The sequence below is a fragment of the Stenella coeruleoalba genome (assembly GCF_951394435.1).
Source record: "Stenella coeruleoalba genome assembly, chromosome: 15".
In the NCBI taxonomy this organism is placed as follows: Eukaryota; Metazoa; Chordata; class Mammalia; order Artiodactyla; family Delphinidae; genus Stenella; species Stenella coeruleoalba.
The window spans coordinates 82,502,304-82,523,222 of record NC_137161.1 but is presented as its reverse complement, the minus strand read 5'-3'; the positions used below and the strand labels follow the sequence as shown (position 1 = coordinate 82,523,222).

Here is a 20,919-nt window from a genome sequence, read left to right as displayed (position 1 = left end):
GGATAGACATTGCAAAGTGTATTCGCTTCCTGGGGCGGCGGAAATCAACACCACAAACTGGGCGGCTTAAAACAACAGAAATCTCTTCCCTCCCGGTTCTGGAGGCCAGAAGTCTGAAATCAAGGTGTTATGGGTTGAATTTTGTCCTTCCAGAATTCATCAGTTGAAGTCCTAACCCCCAGCACTTCGGAGATAAGGCCTTTTAAGAGGTAATTAAGTTAAGACGAGGTCATTGGCGTGGGCCTACTCCAATCTGACTGGTGTCCTTATAGGAAGGAGAAATTAGGACACAGACACACACAGAGGGATGACCAGGTGAGGACACAGGGAGAAGATGGCCGTCTACACACCAAGGAGGGAGGCCTCAGAAGGAACCAAACCAACCCTGCCAACACCTTGATCTGTGACTTCCAGCCTCTGGAACTGTGAGAAAATTTATTTCTGTTGTTTAATCCACCCAGACTGTGATACTTTGTGATGGCAGCAGGAGCATATTAACACACAGCGATCTGCTCCGAGCCTCTTCCAGCTTCTGGGGTGGCCAGCAATCCTTGGCATTCCTTAGTTTGTAGATGCATCTCTCTAACCTCTGGGTCCATCACGTGGCCTGTCTGTGTCTCTTCTCTGTTTGTAAGGACACCAATCATCGGACTTAGGGGCCACCCTATTCCAGTATGACCTCATCTTAATTTGATCACATCTGTAAAGACTCTAGTTCCACATAAGGTCCCATTCACATGTTCTGGGTGGACATGAATTTAGGGGGAGTCACTATTCAACCCAGTATAGGTGAGTTCATGTACGTTTCCTTGGACACCCACTTTAATCCTATCAGGCTTAAACCCTCAGAACCCTTCCAAAACACCCGAGTATGTCCAGGGTGATGGGCTTCTTAAAGGAAAACATGGCTCGTATCAGGTACCGGCAAAAATACATTCAATTGATTCTGCTCCTGACACCCTGTGGTCATGGGAACCCACAGCCTCTCATCAGCAACAATCTGGTCCCTCCTGGAACTGTAGGCTGGTGGGAATAGCGGCCCAGCCCTCCTGCCATCTGGACCTGGGGTGTGGTTGTGGGGCAGGCTAATAGAGAATCATGACAGTGCTTATAAGCATGCTCAGGTGAGATGTAGCTGTGCTGGACAGAGCTGGACACTCGCTGCTACAGGCCTGGAATGGGCCAGTGACCAGGGGCTGGTAAGGAAATACAGTGAGTTCTCTACAGGCTCCTCGCCTGGGCTACAGCTCTGGAAACCTCCTGCAATCCTCCAGAGGAACGTTCCAGACAGCCTAGCAAATCAGTGAGCACTGCCCTGGAAGGTGTCCTTGCCCGGGGTTAGGAGGGAGCCTGGAAGTGCCTGACTCTGCTGCCTGACCCAGCCGACTGCCCAACAGCCTACGTGCTCCCAAACTTTGCAAGTCAAATACTCTGCTGAACTGTATTGCAGCTGGTGCATCTGTGCTTGGCAAAGTGAGCTTCCCTCTCCAGCTCTCAGGTTTTTGGGGGGGTTTTTTATCCCAAGGGTTCTTTCTACCCAACCTCTTAAATGTGGCTGACAATTTGTTGTTGTTTTTTTTAATTTTTTTTAACTTCTGTGAGACAAACACCTGATTACCCCCATTTTTGCAGAGATGTAGCTGCCTTTACAGCATGAAACTCCACTTTAAATTCTTCTGGGTGAGTTGAGATTTTTTTATCCTGGTTCTCTTGAAGGCATGCGGAGATGGGGAGCTGTGTCTTCTGCCAGCAGGAAGTGGTTCTAAAATGTTTTCTGTCTTTGTCTATTAAGAATACTTTAAAGTAACTCAAGGTTTCATTTGATCCTCTAACCAGTTATCCAGGGCATGAGGGTGCCCTGCTATACCCAGGTTCCTTCCCGCCCTGAACCATGACATAGCTGACCCCTGGGTGGGAGGCCAGAGGAAAGGTGTGTGTGGCAGTGTCCACCCCACATGCCAGCGATGCTGAAGTCCAAGAAAGTTCCCTAAATGACTTTGCTCGTTGAAAGTGGGGCCTCCAGGGTGGCACAGCAGGGGTGGGGCCAGCGTCTATTCACACCTATGTCCAGCTCCTCAAATCTTGGGGCACACCCGCTGGGTGCTGGGTGGTGGGGGCGACAGGAGAGCAGAGGCAATTAAGAAAAAATCCTGAACCACTTATAGAAGAAAAAGAGCTCAGGAAGGGTGTAGACTCAGAGCCTTGCAAGTCGAAGTGAGGTCCTGGGACCGGCAGCAGCAGTAGCATCTGGAATCTTGTTAGAAATGCAGAATCCCAGGGCCCATTCCAGACACCCTGCGTGAAGGTATGTCATTTAACAAGACCTCCAGTGACTCTCATCACATCCAAGTTCAAGAAGCCCTGCTGGAGATGGGAGGTTCTCACACTTGATGCACCAGGGCTGCCCCCTCCCCGGGAGCTGATTCACGTGTGGCATGGGGCCCAGGGATCTGCATTTCCAAGTTCCCAGGTGTGCCCTACATCCCCCTCTGATCAGGAGTCCACCCCAGAGTCTCAGACGTGGCTGCACATTGGAGTCACCTGGGGTGCCCTCAGGAGCCAGATTGTCTATGATGCAGCCTAAGAGGCAGTTTGAGAACCACTGACCCAAACCACTGACCCAGGCCTGAGGTCGTAGCCAGCGGCTCCATCCAGGGCACTTGCCAGAGAACACGACGGGACGTCCCGCTTCATCCAAGAAATGCTCTTGCTGCTTGCAAGGCCCAAACATCCACGCACGGAAAAGAAAGAGGCTCGGGCCACCTGGCATATGCTTGGCTATACTCAGAGCACACAAGCTTTATTCGGCAATAATGGCAGTATTTCATGAGTAGGAGCTGCACGACAGTGGGAACGCTGTTTTCAGCACAAAGTCTGAGAGCAAACGATGACAGCAACGAAGCTCAGCCCCCACGGCCCTGCCTCCCCTCCCCAGGCAGGCCCAGGTTGCTCCCTAATCCTGCACAGTTCGATAGGGGCCTAATCGTGGTCTCCCTCTGCACCCATAACACACTCTCTGCACATCCTCTGCCTCCCCCAGGCTGCTGGGCCAACAAAAAAACAGGAGTGGGCTGGTCCCCCGCCCCGGGTTCCATCCAGTCCTGCCTCTTCCTTCTCAAGGCCACCCTGGGAGCAGCTGGGGGGGCAAGAACACTGTCCCCTCCCCCTCCGGGTACCCAAGTCCCCGTGGCTTGACTCTTTTTTGGCTGCAAAGCCTTTTCCTCAATGAAAGTTTAACACGGACTCAATAAAAGAAGGTGCTATTTATAAAGCACTTTGCACTCACAAAGCATTAGCCCTGCCCCCACCCAACCCCCAGCAAGCAGAGAGGGAACAGGGTGTCCTTAGAAAGGGACCCAGTAGCCACAGGGACAGCACACAAAGGGAGGAGCAAGGCCCAGGAGCTGTCAGGGCCACGTGGGAAAGGTCAGATTTCATTTTAGTGCTGATTCAGGGTACATCCCAGCAACCACCTAACTGATACAGAGGAAATCATCTGAAATGTCTGTGTGGCGTGTGCACGCTTGTCTCTGTATGTATGACCTTTTGTGATGCAGCCTTAAATTATCCATTTGTGACCTTCCTTCCAGCTCTCTGACCTGGGCAGGGCTGCCTGGGGGAGGGGACTGTGAACCCAAGATAGACAGCAAATGTGCCAATAGGGGAGGAATGGACGAGGAGTAGCCAGGCACACTTAGGAGAGAACAAGGACCACGTCTGGTGTTGCAGCCCCACTTGAGGCCTCTTCAAAGCCAAAGAGTGGGACTGACTGAGAGGGGCTTACAACTGTATAGGTGGATGGATGGATGGATGGCTAGCGGGTGTGATGGAGGGGGGCTTGTGGAGGCAGCTGGACTGTAAAAATGGACGGCCGTCCAGGGTGGACAGCCCTGCACGCATGAACCCCTCCTGCTGGGCAGCGTGCACCACCCTGCCCCGCCCTGCCCGAAACTCCCAGTCAGCAGTCAGTTAACGCTGAAACCGGGTCGGGGGCGGGGGGCGCTCACACCGTGTAAGTTTTGACAGACTTGTAGAGGGGCGGCAGCAGCCCGTGGTTCTCGCGGACAACTTCCAGGTACTCGGATGGCGTCTCCAGCAGGAAGGGCCCACAGCACATCTGGCAGCAGCACCTGACCCCAGTGGGCGGCTCCGGGTTCTTGTCAGACATGGGGGAAAAGTCAAAATCAGCCACCTATGGTGAACAAAACCCCACTGGTCAATCACCCGCCCGCCCGCTGGGAGTCCCATTAGGTGGCCTTAGGAGCTCAGCTGCCTGGCTAGGTGGCCTGGAGCTCAGCTGCCTGCTGGCAGCGTGCACAGAAACACCTTTCTGGAGCCACGCAGCGCTTCCCTGTGCCTTTGGCTTTTCTGCTCTGTGGGTCTTTCCTGCTTTTGGTTGCCCTCTCCCTTACCAGCTCATGGGCACGGCTGCCAAGCAAAGGGCTAGCATAGAAGGAGGTAAGTCACATTGGCAAGCAGCTAAATCATCCATCGGGCCCCATCTTGGGCACATTACCCCCAGCCTCAGGGCCTTGCTCTGACATCCAGACCACCTCCAGGCTCCCTGGTCTAGCCCCCCCTGCCCTCTCCGCATATCCTCTCCTGTCAGGACCCAGGAGTCCAGCCCCCACCCCACCAAGCACCCACCTCCACCATGTCCTTCTGATGAGCGGCGTTCCGCAGGGTCATGTACATGATGAAGGCCAGCATCATGGTGATGAGTGTGGCACACGGGAAAGCGAAGACAGCAGGCTGGATGCCTGGGAGTGAGACAGGCTAAAGTCACGAGCCTGGGTAGTTGGTGCTGAATACTAGCCTTCAGGAGGAGATGACACAGGGGAGAGAACACAGCCCACCAGAGCTTTTCTCCTCCTTGTGTTCATGCATCCCAACTAGGCAACCCCAACAGGCAAATCCAGGATTTCACAAAAACCAAGCTGGGGTATGTGAGGGTTTTCAAGTTTTACTTGAGAGTGACTTTCAAGGGGTGCAACTAAATTTCCCACCAGAGCGTGGACTGCTCCCAATGAGCAGCATGAGACAGAGTGATGACGTACAACTTCCGAGCCTACGCCATGAAAGACCTAGCAGCTTCCTCCTTGGTCTCTCTTGGGTGACTTGCACTGGGGAAGGGAAGCCAAGCTGTGAGGACACCCGAACAGCCCTGAGACCTCTGGCAGCTCTGGGCTCACTCCCTTATCCTGTTACCAAGAAGCAGCATGGCAGAGCAGGAAGAGCCCAGGGGGTCTTGGGTTCGAATCCTGGTTCTGACCAGTGACCTGATGGCAATACTGACCCACAAGGCTGCCACGGGAATGCAACCAGGTGAGGCAGGTGCAGGGCAGGCGATCAGCAAGTGTGGGTTCCTTCTCTCTACTCCCCCACCCTCCTCCTGGTAGAGCCACTGCCATACGCCATGAGGATCTGTCTCCCAAGAAAAGGCGGCATTGATTACCTGTAGTGCTGTCGTTCTCTGCAGAATTCAGAGGGATCCCAGACACCCAGTGCCCAGGAGATGTTGGGGGAGGTGGGGCCCAAGGCCGCCGATGATGCCAACAGGTCACAGAGTCTGCCTGGCCCACAACATCAGCTGGGGCCAGGAGCGGAGAGTGGTGTCTGCTCAGGGTCTCAGAGGGACAGGAAAGACTGGAGGGGGCAGTGACAGCATCTGGTGCACTTACAGGGCCAACCTCGGGGATGAGTGCAGCTGGCGGGGTGTCCCCTTTTGTTCTGTATGGCATGGAACCTGGCTGGGCATCTGAAAGACCATCCCTAGGGTTCTGGGATCCTACTTTCTCCTCTACATAAGAAAGTTCTTTTCTGGGGTCACAGAACAGGCCCCCCCACCCCCGGAAATGAAGGGTAGGACCTGATGCTGTCATCAGCCAATCCTGTGGCTGTAAGCCAGTGGCGGAACCTCAAGATGTGTTTGGGAAAGGGTATTCCAGGGGCGATGGTTGGGCACCCTTATGAACGAGAGAGACCGTACTGCACACTTTCTGAGCTGCCTACCCTCCCTGGGAGACTCACAACAGCCCTGTGAGTCCAGCACCGTCACCGTTGGAGATGCCTGTTTTAGTGGCGGCAACAGCGCCGAGATGGAGGTGATGGGGTGGCGGTGATAGCAGTGAAGGAGGGAGGGTTCGTGTTGGGGACCAGTGTGGCAGTGGTTAACGTATGGAGAGACACTGACCACTGTCAGTGGTGGTGGCAACAGGAGAGCTGAAGTTGGGATGATGCTGGGGTAGCACGGGATGGATGGTGTTGGTCCAAATGGTCGGTGCAGGGGCTGGTGGCAGGGGTGTTAACGGCAGTGCTGATGGTGGTAAGGGTGGTCGCGACGGCAGCGCCGTCTCTGGCTATTGAAGATGCTAGAAGAACTGTCTGTAGCATGTGGTGATGGTGGCAGTGGCGCTGGGCAAGTTGGCCGGCAGTAGCTGAGCTGTCTGTCGTTCCTGCTAGTGGTGCTGGTGTGGAGGGTGGTGGCGGTGGCACTGAGGGGTTCTGGTGGTGGGGGCTAGAGCAGTTGTTGGTGGCACTACAGAGTTTCTAGTGCTGTGGGTGGTCAGTCAGTGGCGCTGGTTGGGGACCGTAGGGTTATTGATGATGCTTGTGTTGTTGGGACTGATGTTGATGGCTGTTGCTGGAGCTGGCTGGTGGCAGCACACTGGCGGTGGTGGCAGGTTGACTGGTTTTTGCTGCCTCTGTAAGAGCAGAGGCGAAGTGTCACTTACTGGAGGGCCAGACCTGGATCTTGTGGTACTGATGCGTCTTGCTGATAATGTTCTCGGCCTGGATGCTGAAGCAGTAGTCCCCAGGATCCCTGAAGATGTGGGTCAGGTTGTAAGCCGTGCTGCCCACTGACACAGGGTGGCATTCCCCTTCCCCCAGCGGGAGGCACTCGGGCTTAAGACGCCAGCACACGTTCAGAGGGGGGCTGCAGGGAAATGGGGGCATTTTTTTAGCAATGGCTCAGCAAGGAGTGTGAGCATACACTAAGTCCAGGAAAGCCCAGGCAGTCATGAACTTCAGTGTCCTTTCCAGGACAGAACACCCAGCTTCCCTGGCCTCCAGGGAACAAAACGGTACATAAAAGATGGCTCGGGACTCTGAGGGGGTCAGTGAGGCAAACAGGGACATACACAGACTGCTGAAGGAGGCAGAATGAGTGCCCCAGTGACGCACTTGGTGCACTGTGGAAGCACAGGGGACGGAGGAACGTGTTCTTAATGAGGAAGTCAGGGAAGGCTTCCTGGAGGAGGTGGCATTTGAGTAGGCCCTAAAAGGATAAGTCGGCTTTTGACAGGTTTGAAGGGGTGAGGGCATTCCAAACTATCCACCTGCCACAGCACAGGCTCAGAATCTGGAAAATGCAGGTCCGTAAAAAGAATTCCAAGTGAGCATTCCTATCTCACACGACCTAGACCAGAGTAAAACACACACTCATGCCACTTCAACGATCAGGTCTACCAAGCACAAGTAGTTTCCCCCTCTGCTCTCTAAGTACTGAGCTCTTATCTCCAAAGCCCCCTGAAAGCGTCAGGAGCCACCTCCAGCCCCTTGGCTTGTCTTCCTCCTTCCTTGGCTACTTTGCCCACTCCCAGTCTAGCCTCATTTCCCCCTGACGTGTCCCCTTGTCGGGGGATTGGGTGGGGTTGGTCTTCCCCACTAGAGTCCTTGGAGGGCTGGGCCCTGACCACTATTTTTCTGCAGCCCCGTCCATCCCAGTGGCCCCAGAGAGGGGCTCCCTTGTGGGGAGAACACACCCAGCATCTCCTCATCTCGTCACTTACTACAAACTCAGCTTGATGGTGTTCGTGGCAGGAGCTGAGCTAGGTCCTACCCAAGATGGCCTGCTTTCCAGGGGGCTGGAAAGCAGGCCCAAGTCACACACGGGTCTTTTCACAGGAGTGGTCGCTCACCTGCCTCTGCCTTGATGCCCATGTTGCCGACAGCCCCAAAGCCCACTCCTCCCTCCTCTGGACCCTGAGAATGGAGCCATGCCTGTGACTCTCCCGTGGCACAGTCAAGGGTGGCATCATCCCTCCATGGGCTCCTTAACTTGGGTCCCCTCAGGGATGGAGCAAAAGGTCAGGAGCCTCGGAAGGGGAGTGCGGGCAGGACCACGGGTCATGTGCAGTGTGCTCTGGGCTTCACTCACCTCCCCAGGAAGTTCAAGGTCACTATCATCTTTTGGAAGGTCTGAATTAGGGTAGGCCCCAAGACCTGGATGCCTCGAAGGGTTTCTGAAAGGCAGAGAAGACCTCATTATATCTGGTGGCTGACGACAGCTGTATCAGGGCTCGTGGAGTCCCGAGGCTGTGTGACCGTCACCCCGTCCTCCTCCTGGCCCTCCCCAAGGGCAGGTCACAGGTCACATCCGGGGCATACCCGGGTCCTGCCTCCCTGTCAGCAGCAGGTGCTGGAGCCAGCTTAGAGTGCGGGAGCCGGAGGAAGCAAGCAGGGCCCTGGTGAGCAGGACCTGGGGCTGACTTAGGGTACCACCGCCTCCTCGCATCATCTGTTCCGTGTGTGGGGTGGGGGAAGCAGCACCCCATTAGCACGACCAAGAAATCTGCTGCAGCTGCCCCAGCACCCCCTCTTGCCAAAGCCAGGTCTGGCTGTTCCCTCCCTGTGCAGCCGACTGAAGCTGTCCCAGCCCCGACAGGACGGTCCTTGACGGGAGGCAGATGTAGCCGGGAACGAGGAGTATCACAGCAGTGTCTGGGCTCTGCCACCTGGTGGCCACCTGACCTCCTGCATGGCCTGCAGTGCCCTCTTGGAAGCGGGGAATGACAGACCCACTCAGAGGGCTGCCAGGGGAACAGAAGAGAGGCTGTGCATCCGAGCTCAGCCCAGTGCCCAGCTGGAGCCACCCTGATCTGCAAGTGACCCAGCCCTGGAAGGAGTGGTACCCAGGGCTCCCTGATGGGCCAAATGCTCAACCCACACCAACCCCCAGAGACTCACCCTGCAGCTTCAGCGAGGCGGAGAAGTCGCCCGTCTTCTGCAGAACGCCCTTCCCGACGTCCGGTGTTACCTGCTCCCACTCCGCCACAACCTTGACCTTCACAGTGAAGGATCCAACGATGGAATAGTTATAATAGACTGTAGCGTCTTTGGTCACCATCTGGGTGCTATAAGGTGACAGGGAGGAGATGACAGAAGTGACTCACGTGCCCTCTTAGAGTGGTTGTACAGTGACACATTCAGACCAACACCTTGCAGGCAAAAACAGCATCCCAGCATCAGTCTCCAGAGCCAGCCAGGGCATGAGGTCAGCTGTACCTGGTAGAGTGGCTGCTGGTTGTCTTTGTATTTGTAAGTTACAGGTAGGAGAACTCCTAGCAACAGGTGCCTGTCACCTGCCAGGAAGTGCTCTGCACCCCGAGCCAGGAAACTGGGAAAGGCTGTGTGTTAGACAAGGACAATCTGGGGAGGGGAGAAGTATGAACTCTGGAGTTAAGACACATCTGGCTTTAAATCTCAGCTCCAGATTTCCTATTTACATAACTCTAAGCCTTACTTTTCTCATCTGAAAAACAGGAAGAGTCATACCTCCATCACAGGTTATGATATAACATATTAAGTGTGTAACATCATGCTTTTTCCCTACAATTACCTGAATCACTTCAAAAGGAATTCTAGGGCTTCCCTGGTGGCACAGCCGTTGGGAGTCCGCCTGCCGATGCAGGGAACGTGGGTTCGTGCCCCAGTCCGGGAGGATCCAACATGCCGCGGAGCGGCTGGGCCCGTGAGCCATGGCCGCTGGGCCTGCGCGTCCGGAGCCTGTGCTCCGCAGCGGGAGAGGCCACGGTGGTGAGAGGCCCACGTACCGCAAAAAAAAAAAAAGGAATTCTAGTAACAATAAAATATTTTTGTTGATTTGTTGATGCTCTTTATATATGAAGTTTATCAAACCTTTACCTATTACTTATCTTCCAAATATTTTCTCCCAGTTTAACCTTTATCCTTTGGTTTGATTTACTTCTTCCATTTGAAATTTTAAATCTGATGATGCCCAATTTAGCATTTTTTCCATTCTAGTTTCTGCCTTTTATTTACAGAAATGCCTTCCCCACTGCCAAACTATCCAATCTCAGGGGATGATCTACATCCCAATCTAGTCCTGGTTCATTATGTTTACTATTTTAAATCTATCTGGAATAGCTTTTGTTAGGGATTAGATTATTTTTCTCCCAAACAGTTAACCAGCTACCCTAGTATCATTTATCAAACAATCTATCCTTATTCACTGGCTGGAAATAACATTGTTATCATACACTATATGTGTATATAAACTTAGGGTTTTTTTCTGCTTTTTCTATTCTGTTCCATTGAGCTGCCTTTTCTTGCTGAAAATTATTTGTAGCTTTCTAAATACGTTTATGTATGTATTTCTAGCCCCTTTCCCCATCACCATTCATCATCATTCTGCTTTTCTGATCATTTCTCTTTCTTCTTACAGTATTGAGAAATTCTCTCATCATTTTTCAAGTCTTTTTAAGGTTCTCAGTACAATCTATGATTTTATTCACATAAATCCTACAATTTTAGGCTAAGTTTATTCTGTCCATTTTTATAAATATTATGAAAGATTTTTTCGACTGCCATTATATGGAGAAGCTAAGAATCTTTGTTTTGTAACCAGCCACATTATTAAAATCTTTTTAGTTCTAAGATTTTTCAGTTGAGTCTTTTGTGTTTTCCAGGTAAACAGTACAGTCATCTGTGTACAATGACTTTTGTCTCCTCCTTTACATTTATATTTCATTTACTTTTCTTATTTTATTTCATTGCCTAGTCAAAAATGTTCAATTGCAATAGAAATAGTGAATAGGGAATTCCCTGGTGGTCCAGTGGTTGGGACTCTGCACTTTCACTGCCAAGGGCCTGGGTTCGACCCCTGATCGGGGAACTAAGATCCTGCAGGCTGCAGCGCAACCAAAGAAAAAAACAAAAGAGAAAGAAATAGTGAATATAACTTTCTTTAACGTGAAAATAGATGCCCCTGATAAATATGGAGGCTGTGCCCTGGTTTGAGACAAATATTCTTTATGTTATAAAACCATATATATACATATATATATAAGCGTATATGTGTATTTGTATACATGTATGTATATATGTATGTACATACATTATGTGTATATGTGACATATATGTATATATGTATGTGCACATGTGTGTAAAACTGTGTATTTATACACAAAATTTAGATGAACTGTAAAATCTTTGTCATGTTCCAAAAATTATTCTTATTGGGATTTTTATTGGGTTTGCATTAAACTTAAAGAATTACTGGGGGGAAACGGACATCTTTACAATATTAAGACTCACCATCCCGGACATGGTGTTCATACCCATTTACTCAAATCTTTTCTACTTCTGCAGGTGGGAGAGGGATGGATTGGGAGTTTGGGATTAGCAGATGCAAACTATTATATATATTATGGATAAACAACAAGGTCCTACTGTATAGCACAGGGAACTATATTCAATATCCTGTGATAAACCATAATGGAAAAGAATATGAAGAAGAATATATAGGGCTTCCCTGGTGGCACAGTGGTTGAGAGTCCGCCTGCCGATGCAGAGGACACGGGTTCGTGCCCCGGTCCGGGAAGATCCCACATGCCGCGGAGCGGCTAGGCCCGTGAGCCATAGCCGCTGAGCCTGCGCATCCGGAGCCTGTGCTCCACAACGGGAGAGGCCACAGCAGTGAGAGGCCCGCGTACCGAAAAAAAAAAAAAAAAAGAATATATATATGTATATACGTACATAGCTGAATCACTTTGCTGTACAGCAGAAATTAACACAACATTGTAAATTAACTATACTTCAATGAAACAAATTTAAAAAACAAATCTTTGCTACTTCTCAGTAGCTCTGTAGCTTTCTTCATGCAGGATCTTGCCCATTTCCAGATATGCCTGACCGGCCCCTACTTCCCGACCTGCCTCCCGCAACTGGCTTGTCTGGAGAGGAGGTGTAAGGAGAATGAAGCTGGAACACCTGAATTCTACCATGTGAGTATAACAGCGTGTGTCATTGGCTGGCCAGGTCCCTCCAGAGTCAAAGAGAGAAAAATATACCTACCTTGACCAGCCTTAAAGGGCTGTTTTGGGCACCAATGACCCCTCTACTAGGTTGCAGGCACCGTGAAGGCAGGTCCCATTACTGGCTCACACTGGTCCCTGTGGACCCCGAGCTTGGCACAGAGCAGGTGTACAAGGCATGTTTGGAGTGAGAGAGAGTGAGAAGGTGAAGATGGGAGAGTACAGAGCACCCCGCCTGGGACGACAGGGCCACCAGCCATGAGCCAAGACTTTGGGGCATCAAGGGGGATAAGGACATACCCGTCTCCGAAGTCCCAGCTGTAGAGAAACGAGGCGGTCTTGAAGAAGTTGCTGGGGTCGTGGAGGAGGAAGGAAACTTTAAGGACTGTCTTGGTGAGGTAGGAGCTGGGCCAGGGCAGGGAGGTGTTCTGGGTGACAACGAGGTTCCCCACGAGGAACTCTGGGACAGAGACCACGGGAGGGTGAGTCCACTGAAGTGGAGGAGGGCAGAGCCACATGCCAGTTGGCAGGGCAGCCTCTCCCCCACCCGACCTCCTGGCTGTCACAGCCAGGTGGTGGCAAGAGGGGACCCTGCAGGTCACCGAACACAGAGGCATATGCCCCCTCCGTGGACGCTGGTGAAGACTCACTTCATGTGTTACATGCATAGCTCTGCTCCTGAACCCCTTTCACCAAGACCCTGAACTTTCTGGCACAAAAGATGCCCAGGACAAGAAGGAAATGCACAGGCTTTGAAAGCAACTCTTGGGAAATATTTCAAAGTATTAGATGAGCCTAGAAAAAATGAGCAGTTCTACTGACCGCAGGTCCACACCCCATGTGCTGGGCTGGGTGAGGAACACCATTCCATGCTGCCTCCTCTAAAAAAAAAAAATTAAAAGCTGATTTTTTAAGCAGAAAGTGAGGTGTGCTCAATAAAGCTCATTTGGAAATTGCTGAAAAGTGGAATGAAAAGAAAAGAAACTGCTTATCACGCAAACACAAGCATTGTTGATGTTTTGAAGAACTGCAAAGTATACGTGTGTACATATTTAAGGTGTACACGTATTAAACACAGTTGATCAAATTGGTTATAGAATTTTGTTTTGATTTTTTAAATTTTACAACCGCGAGTACTCCCCCAGGCTACAACAAACTCTTTGTAAAGGTCATTATTATTCATTATACAAATTGTGTCAGTATACTTAGCCAGTCCCCTTATGGTTGCATACTTAGCTTGTTTCTATTTTCTTCTGTTATTATAAAAACTGTGATGAACATCTTCGTGCATAAACCATTACCCAAATGGAGGTTTATTTCCTGAAGATAAGTTCTTTAATAGACTGTAAACTCCAAGAAAGCAGGGACTTCTTGGAAACAGAGAGAAGGGAGGGGAGGGAGGGAGGGAGGAAGGAAGGGAGGAGAAGGGGGGGAGAGAGAGAGAAAGAGAGGAGAGAGGGAGAGAGAGCGAGAGAGAAGGAGAAAGAAGAGGCCAAAGACTAAAATAATTTATAACCATTGATACATATGTATCAGCTGCTCTCCAAAAGGTGGTATTAATTTACACCCGAGTAGCAATATGTACTTTAAGTGTCCATTTCAGCACAACCCTGCCAGCAGTGCGTATTACCGTTTTCTGATCCTTTGTTAACTGACAGCAGCGAAGGAACCATGGGTCTAATCTGCATTTATGTGATTACCAGCCAGGAGTCTGAAGACAAATGAAGTAGGAAAGGTCCTCACCTGTAATGGGGAGGACGAGGACGCTCCTGGCCACAGGCTGGCACATCCCGCAGTCAGCGGCGGTGACCCAGACGGAGACCGGGAAGTCCCCGGGCACGTTCCCCACGACGCGGATGGTGGAGCTGAAAGCCTCATCTGTCTTCCCCGTGAGCAGCAACGGGGTGTGAATCCAGCGGAAGCGGTAAAGGCGGGTGCTGGCGGGCAGGACCAGGCTGCCGTTGTCATCGGCCACCAGGCTGGCCGTGATGGTCACCTCTGCCCCCGTGGTGGCAGGGCCATCGGGGGTGAGGTGAAGTTCATACACGCCTAGGAACCCAGAAACGAAGACCGCGTTTCACGAAGGGGCGTGGCCAGGAAACCCACCGCCACCCTCTGGGCCGGCTTCTGTGAGTCTCTTTTACAGGTGGAGAAATTGAGGCCCAGGCAGGTCAAGTGACCCGCCCAAGGGTCATGCGATTAGTTCATTGCCCAGCTGGGATTCAAACCCAGGCCCAACTGACTCCAAATCCCACGCCCTTTCCCGTGTCTCCAGTTTGTTTTATTTTTTCATGCCAGCCAAGCAGGGGCTTACAGAGCATGTGTATGCTGACCTGGCCCGGCTTCTTAGCCGTTAAAATGATGGCCAGTGCATGTCACAGGAGGAGCCACCGCAGCTGATGCCAAGAAATGCCCCCCATCGCCCACTCTTTTGGACTAACCTTTACATGTGAAACAAAATTCCAGCTGGAAACACAAAGCTGAGTCTGGACCCTGATAAGGCCTAATACCTTGATGGTGGTAGGCCAGCCTTGTGAGGAAGGGCCCCTGTGATCCAAGCCAAACCCCCTTCTCTTTGGTCTCAGTTTGTAAATCTGTAAGGTGAGAGTTTCTAGAGCTGAGCTGTCCAATATGGTAGCCACGTATGGCTCCTTAAGCGTCAATTAAAGTGAAACAAACTTAAAACCCACTTTCTCGGTTGCGCTGGCGCATTTCAAGGGCCAGCCACGTGTAGCCAAGGGTCACCACAGTGGACACTGTGGATACAGATCTTCATTATCACGGAAAGTTCCACTGGACTACACTGCTCTAGGGAACCTCCAGGATTCCTGCAGGGGCCAACGCTGGAGCTCTGTGTTTCCAGCTGGGTCAACTCCTTGGGGAACCTGAACTGAAATACTGGGGATGCAGCTCTTACAGGGAACCCAGGAATTAGTTTTCTAGGTTGCAAGCAGAGAATAGGGCCTGGAGCACATGGAATGGAGACCAAATAAGAGGCCTTTTCAATAACACTCCCCATCTGACCAACACATTGAAGGTAAGACTAATTGTAATCTGAAAATAGAGAAAGGTATAAAATTTAAAAATTTTTTTTAAATAGTAACAACCACTTACTATATTGGGTCATTTCCTACTATTCTTTTACATGCTGCCTACTCTGAGATTATATATTCCATTGCTGTTGCTGTTTTTTCAATTCTGTATCATAGGCATTTTCCTAAGTCATTCTTCACCTGCTTTAGATAGCTGCAGATTTCATCATACTCAGAAGGTAAGATTTTAAAATCAGATTTGTTTCCATCATAAAAGTAATACATATGCATAAAGAATATTAGAAGTGTCCTATTACCCTACCCCCCAGAGACAACAGCTGCTATCATATTGCTGTCCTCCAGCTCTTTTTCATGCACGGAAGTTTTAAATGTAGTCAGAATCAGCCTCTGCACACAATTTTGAATTACTTTATTTCTACCTGACAATACATCAGAAAGGATGTCTGCAGTGGCACTAATGTGAACTTCACTATTTGCATGATAATCCCTCAAGCAGGCACATCTTAATTCCCAGAACCCTTCAGTCTTGTCAATAGCACTACTGCACGTCTTAGTAACTATTTTCCTGTGATGTGTAATTTTCTTTTTCAGGTGAGACTTCTGAAGGGCCTGAGGTTAGAGAATGTCTAACAGTGCACACCTGGGCAGAAGAGGTGATGCAGAAGGAAGGGAGGAGGGCCCCCAAGCCCCCCTCTGCTCATTTTACTCCCTCCCACCCCACTTCCCGGCAACATACACCCCCTCCCTTGGCTTCCAGTACCTCCTAAATGCTGATGGAACCCAGTAACACAGACTTCATTTCTACTGAGCAATAATACAATGGCTACTAACCACATGCAATTAAATTTAAATTAATCAAAGTTAATCACTTCAATGTATAATACTAAAATTCCAGTCCCTCCATTGCACTAGAGCCACAATTCAAGCGCTCAACAGCCACAGCTCTCCCGGATAGCACAGATATAGATCATCTCCTCCATCATCTAAAATTGTGTTGGCCACTGATGCTCTAGACCCCCTGGATTTCTCCCCTCCCAAACCTACCATTCTCTTCACCTATCATTCTCTGCCGGGTCAGAGGACCAGCTGTCCCAAGAATCAACCCCCGGGCCTCTGCCACTAATTCTCCCTCTCCATTACTACCAGCGTTGCTTAAGGTAGCACTCAGCCCCATCCGGATGGATTACCGATACATCCTGAACGTGACCCTTGGCCTCCAGTCCTGCCCTAATTTCAGCCACCCCAACAAGCAGCTTCCTGCACAGTTAATCTGATCATGGGCCGGCCTCGGGGTGGAGGGAGACCACATTCACATTTTAGTACATCCATGGTGTCGCTTTAACCCTTTAACACCTGCAGTTCCCCCCCAACATGCTCTGTCCTTCCTAGCCTCAGGGCCTTTGCACACACTGTCCCCACTGCTCTTCTTCACCTATCTGTCTGTGGATATAACCTCTTCCAGGAAGCCCTCCCTCACACCCCCCCACCTCACCTCCTCGGCACTCTCCCAACAGCCTGAGCACACAGTTGTCACAATCTTGGGTTGGGATAAAGGTTTCCTTATCTCCCCCACTGCACTGCAAGCTCCTTGAGGGCAGGGCAAGGGTCATCCCCATCTCCCCCAAGCCTAGCCAGGTGCTTGGCACATAGTAGGGTTTCAACACTATGCTGTGGAGAGGCACCTGGAGAGAAGGATGTGGCAGAGGGACCAGGCCACATGGCACTGCCCCAGGAAACTCTTCACCCAAGTGCTATGGACTGAGCCCCAACCCGCAGCTGCTGGGGGGACCCAGAAGTACAGGATGTGCTCCCTGCTCTTAGGGGGCTCACGAGAGACCTGCTGGACTCAGCAAAACCGGGAGGTGAGCGAGTGTGTCCTCAATTGCACCCCATTTGCCTTGCGGCGATGTTGCCCGCCCCCACTGGGGACTCTGGCTCCAGCCTTTCCGCTCACCCATGTTACACATTCCCTGTTGTGAATCCCTTTCCTTGGGGCCGTATTTTGGATTATAAAGTCATTTGGGCTAGCATTGCAAAGGGGACCTGCAGCACCTTAATCCCAAAGAGAGAATTCCAGACACGTAAGTTTCTCCAAGAAAACACAGTATGTATTTTACACTGAAGGACCTGAGTCCCCAGAGGTCCCCAGGGACTAATGCTACTGCCGGGGACCACACAGCAATCTGCATTGCCCTAGGCTGAGTCCCTCTGGCTGGGAGGCAGCCTTTGGCCAGGCTGCTGCAGAAAGAGGTGCTTAGAGGAGAGGCCATCTCCTCCCTTCCCTCTCTTGCTCCTGCCCACACCCTCCAGGAGAGGAGCGTGGGCCACAGTGAGGCTGGCAGGTGGCAGGGACATTCAGCTGCATGCTAATGGCCATCCAGCGTCTGCAGCAAGACAGGCGCATGTCAGCACGACGCAGATCCGTTGCCAGGGGAACAGAATCAGGAGGGCAGCCAGCTCAGCCAGGAGGCGGGATGGGGTGGGGGTGGGGAGGGGCTGTCGCTACAGCCAATGTTGCAGCAGACACTGGCCCAGCTCCTGGGAGCGCCCCCCATCCCGACCTGTCCAGACGCCAGAGGCTCCAAGGGCACTTTTCTCAGGCTTGTTTTTAAAAAGCAGGTATTTCACAGCCCCCGGGTGATGCTGCCCCTCGTCCTCAGGGCCTAGAAAGCGTCCAGAACATCCAGGCTGAAATGGACTGGGAAGGCTTTGCCACCTGTGGCTGAAGGAACCAAGCCCAGCTTTGGTTACCTACCCATGCAAATCCATCTTTCCAAGTTTGGGAGCCCAGATGACATGGCCTTGGAGTACAGAGCAGCCCAGTCAGGGGCTTAGGGGCGCCACAGGTGCCCCAGTGACCACACAGGTGCCCCAGTGACCCAGAGCTGAAAGGGCCAAAGCAAAAAGTGAAGTGACAGCGGCCACAAAGTTTGACCCGTGGAAGAATGTCCACCAGCAGGCTCCCTGGGCTTCCACCTGCAGCATGCACATTCTCCCTGACCACACAGCCTGTAGGGCCCCAGAACAGTCTAGAAAAGGGCTACATCAGCCTTTTCTCACTGCACAGGTACACAGCCCAAAACACTTCCCAAGGTACCTCTGAAGTCTGGACAACACAACCTGGAATTAATGAACGGTCCAGGACACGGACTTCTGACTTCAACCCCTGGTGTAGGAAGCATGTCGTGCAGGCTGACCCAGACCCGGGAAGGGTGGAAAGGGCTTCTGAATCTCTCTTTCTCCTGTGAGTTTTCCCCAACCCCATTCCCAGCTATTTGGACTGTATCATGGGTGCAATAGGCCAGGCTGGGAACCACACGACTTCCAAAGAATTAACCCTCCACACCGTTTTTTTTTTGGCAATTTAGGCCGCGTTGATAATTTCTGGACACATGTAAACCTAATGGACAAGAGACCCCATTTCCAGGGGCAAGCAGATGCTCCTGACCAAGCCCATTCCCACAAAATTCCCTTAATTCATCCTTAAGATGCAGGTTTTTTATTTTCCCTTGTGGCCTTTATTTCACAAGTTTGCATTAGATCTCTGCTTCTGTCTACCATTCTTTTAAGGTGTAGGGGGGGTCATGAAAATATTGGATAATATTTAACACCCACCCAATAGCTGCCCACATCCCAACTGTCCCCTTAAAACTCTCCACCCTGGGTCCTTTCTTGTCGCCAAAATGGGGCAGAAAAGTGGGTGTTGGCCTTCGGGCGTTGAGGAGGTGGGGATGTTAGAAGCACGATCCGGGGGACACCGGGTAGGACCCAGCGGAACCAGCTCCGGGTCCATTTTGGAAATCACTCCCAGAGAGGAAATGGCAGACCGGCCTCCTGGGCGCTAAAATCGCATACTCCCCGAAGTCAACACAAGCAGGGTAGAAAGCCTCTCTGGATAAGGCCACATTTTAAGGCAAAAACGCTGCTCCGCAGGCAACCTGGCAGCGCTCCCTGGGGGCTGTGGCGAGAAGACCGACCCCGAGCATTCCCAGACTCCCTTCAGCGTCCTCCCCCACCTCCAGCGGCTGCGAGGTTTCCAAACATCGGGATGGATGCGCCGGCCACCGCGCGGTCCCTAGGGCAAGGCCGATCTGGAGATGGCAGCAGGAACGAGGGCGCGGGGAGCCCCCTCAAGTGCCGGTGACTTCAGGGGAGAGGGGAGAAGGGACAGAGGAGAGGGTTGCGCGGCGCCCGGCAGGCCGTGCTCCGCTCCGCAGCTCGCGGCCTGCGGGGAGGTGGGAGGTGCGCGCAGGGCGCACGGCGCCACCTCCGCAGCCCCGGCTCCCGGCGAGGCCGCCCGCCCGGAACCGCCCCGAGGCCCCGGGCGCGCTGCGACTCGGGGAGGGCGAGCGGCTGGCTCGCGCAGCGCCTTACCTGCAGCCACCCTAGCCGGGGCCAAGGGCAGGAGGCAGGCCAGCCAGAGGATGCGGCCGAGGCGCGGCCAGAGGGCCGGGGCCATGGCGGCGCTGGGAGCTGCTGGAGCGTGGAGGGCACGCGGCTCGATTCGGCTGCGGCGGCTGCAGCTCGTGGGTCGCACGGCACGGGCTGTGCGGGGAGGTACGGGCGCGGCGCCGGCTCGTCCTCGCCTCGGATCGCTGTGTCTCTGCGCGCCGCCGCCGGCCACAGCCCGCCGCGCCGACCCCGACCCACGTCAGCCGCGCCGCGCCCCCTCCCCGCACCCTCCCTCACTCCGCCGCACGCCGCCTCTCCCCACGATCCTCCACTCTCCCCACGATCCTCCCCTCTCCTCCCCGGTCTCCGCTTCTCCAATCTGCTCCCCCTCCGTCCCTTCCCTCGCCGCGCCCCTCCTCTCCCCTCGACCCCTCCCTTCCCCTCCCCTCCCCGGTCACCGTTCCTCCACTCTGCGCCCCCTCCCCTCCCTGCGTCTGTGCCCGCGTCCGCCGGCTCTGACTCAGCGTCCCTAGAGGAGCGTGCACCAGTGTGAAGCCCAGAGCAGGCCCCTTTGGGCTCTTTCTCCAGGTGGCGTCTCCCCTCATGACGCACACGACTTGGAGATGCGGCTCTTCATTCAAGCAGAGTGTAGCACCTACTGTGTGCAAGGCGCTGGGCGGTGGGCCTAGGAACGTCTTGTGTCCCTCCGGAGGGAAGGGCTTGGGTGCACGTGCCCAGGTGCAGGCGCTGGGACTGATGCCATTCCTCAGTTTACCCTCTCTGCACCTGCCGTAAAATGGGGTTTGTGGTCATACCTGGCCCCACAGTGACAACGCTGTCACTGAGGGCCTTGGGACACTCAGACAACCAAGATAAGGAGTGACCAGGCTGCTCCTTGGACACTCCCTGGCCTAAGCAGGCGCGTCCATCTGCCATAACGGAACAGAGCATGTCTTTTCTCCTAGAAGGTGGCCGGCCTGGCTGATCTTAAAGACTGGACACCGGCAGCCTGGATCCTGGTCCCAGCTCTGCCTCTACTCTATCCTTGGCAAGGGAGCCCACCCAGAGGGGGTGTTGGATGGCTGGTCTCACCTGGCTGGCACTGATGGGACCACAATTGCAGGATGGGCTGCATGGGAGTGAAAGAACTTCTGGGACAGCTGTGGGGTCCCCTGAGAATGGGCCCCACTGGCCCCATTGCCATCTCACTGTGATGGAGGGGAGAACAGATTTGAGTGAGTCCCCTTAGGAAAGTTAAAAGTGCTAGCCACTCCCCCTGGTGGCATCAGTCACCATTGTGGGGACAAATACCAGGCCTAGGAACCAGGGGACTTTGGATTCTGAGAGTTATGTGACCTTGAGAAAGTCACGTAACTCTCCTGGTGCCTCAGTTCACTTTTCTTTAAAATAATAAT

General features: G+C 52.7%; 1 protein-coding gene across 3 annotated transcripts; it reads right to left on the bottom strand.

Annotated features, from left to right (window-relative positions):
• Positions 1-2,955: 2,955 nt before the first annotated feature.
• TMEM130 (transmembrane protein 130) lies at positions 2,956-20,001 on the bottom strand. Of its 3 annotated transcripts, none has more exons than XM_079944477.1 (8): positions 19,487-20,001; positions 13,803-14,108; positions 12,360-12,519; positions 8,971-9,137; positions 8,162-8,246; positions 6,735-6,937; positions 4,648-4,760; positions 2,956-4,192 (listed from the first exon to the last, which is right to left on the bottom strand). In XM_079944477.1, the coding sequence occupies exons 1-8, from the start codon at positions 19,569-19,571 to the stop codon at positions 4,004-4,006; spliced, it is 1,308 nt and encodes a 435-aa protein (XP_079800603.1). In that variant the 5' UTR covers positions 19,572-20,001; the 3' UTR covers positions 2,956-4,003. The 3 variants fall into 3 exon arrangements, with proteins under 3 accessions (XP_079800603.1, XP_079800604.1, XP_079800605.1); XM_079944478.1 differs by having other exon boundaries at positions 2,956-4,156; XM_079944479.1 differs by lacking the exon at positions 13,803-14,108 and having other exon boundaries at positions 2,956-4,156.
• Between the last annotated feature and the right edge of the window lie 918 nt (positions 20,002-20,919).

Bases quoted from the DNA above. Each gene is read 5' to 3' on its own strand.
- TMEM130 (XM_079944477.1), bottom strand. From the start codon at position 19,571: ATGGCCCCGGCCCTCTGGCCGCGCCTCGGCCGCATCCTCTGGCTGGCC. The intron at 8,247-8,970 runs GTGAGTCTCTGG...TCTGCCTTTCAG, and splicing joins CGCCTCGCTGAAGCTGCAGG to AAACCCTTCGAGGCATCCAG. The intron at 4,761-6,734 runs GTAAGTGACACT...TCTCACTCCCAG, and splicing joins GATCCAGGTCTGGCCCTCCA to GCATCCAGCCTGCTGTCTTC.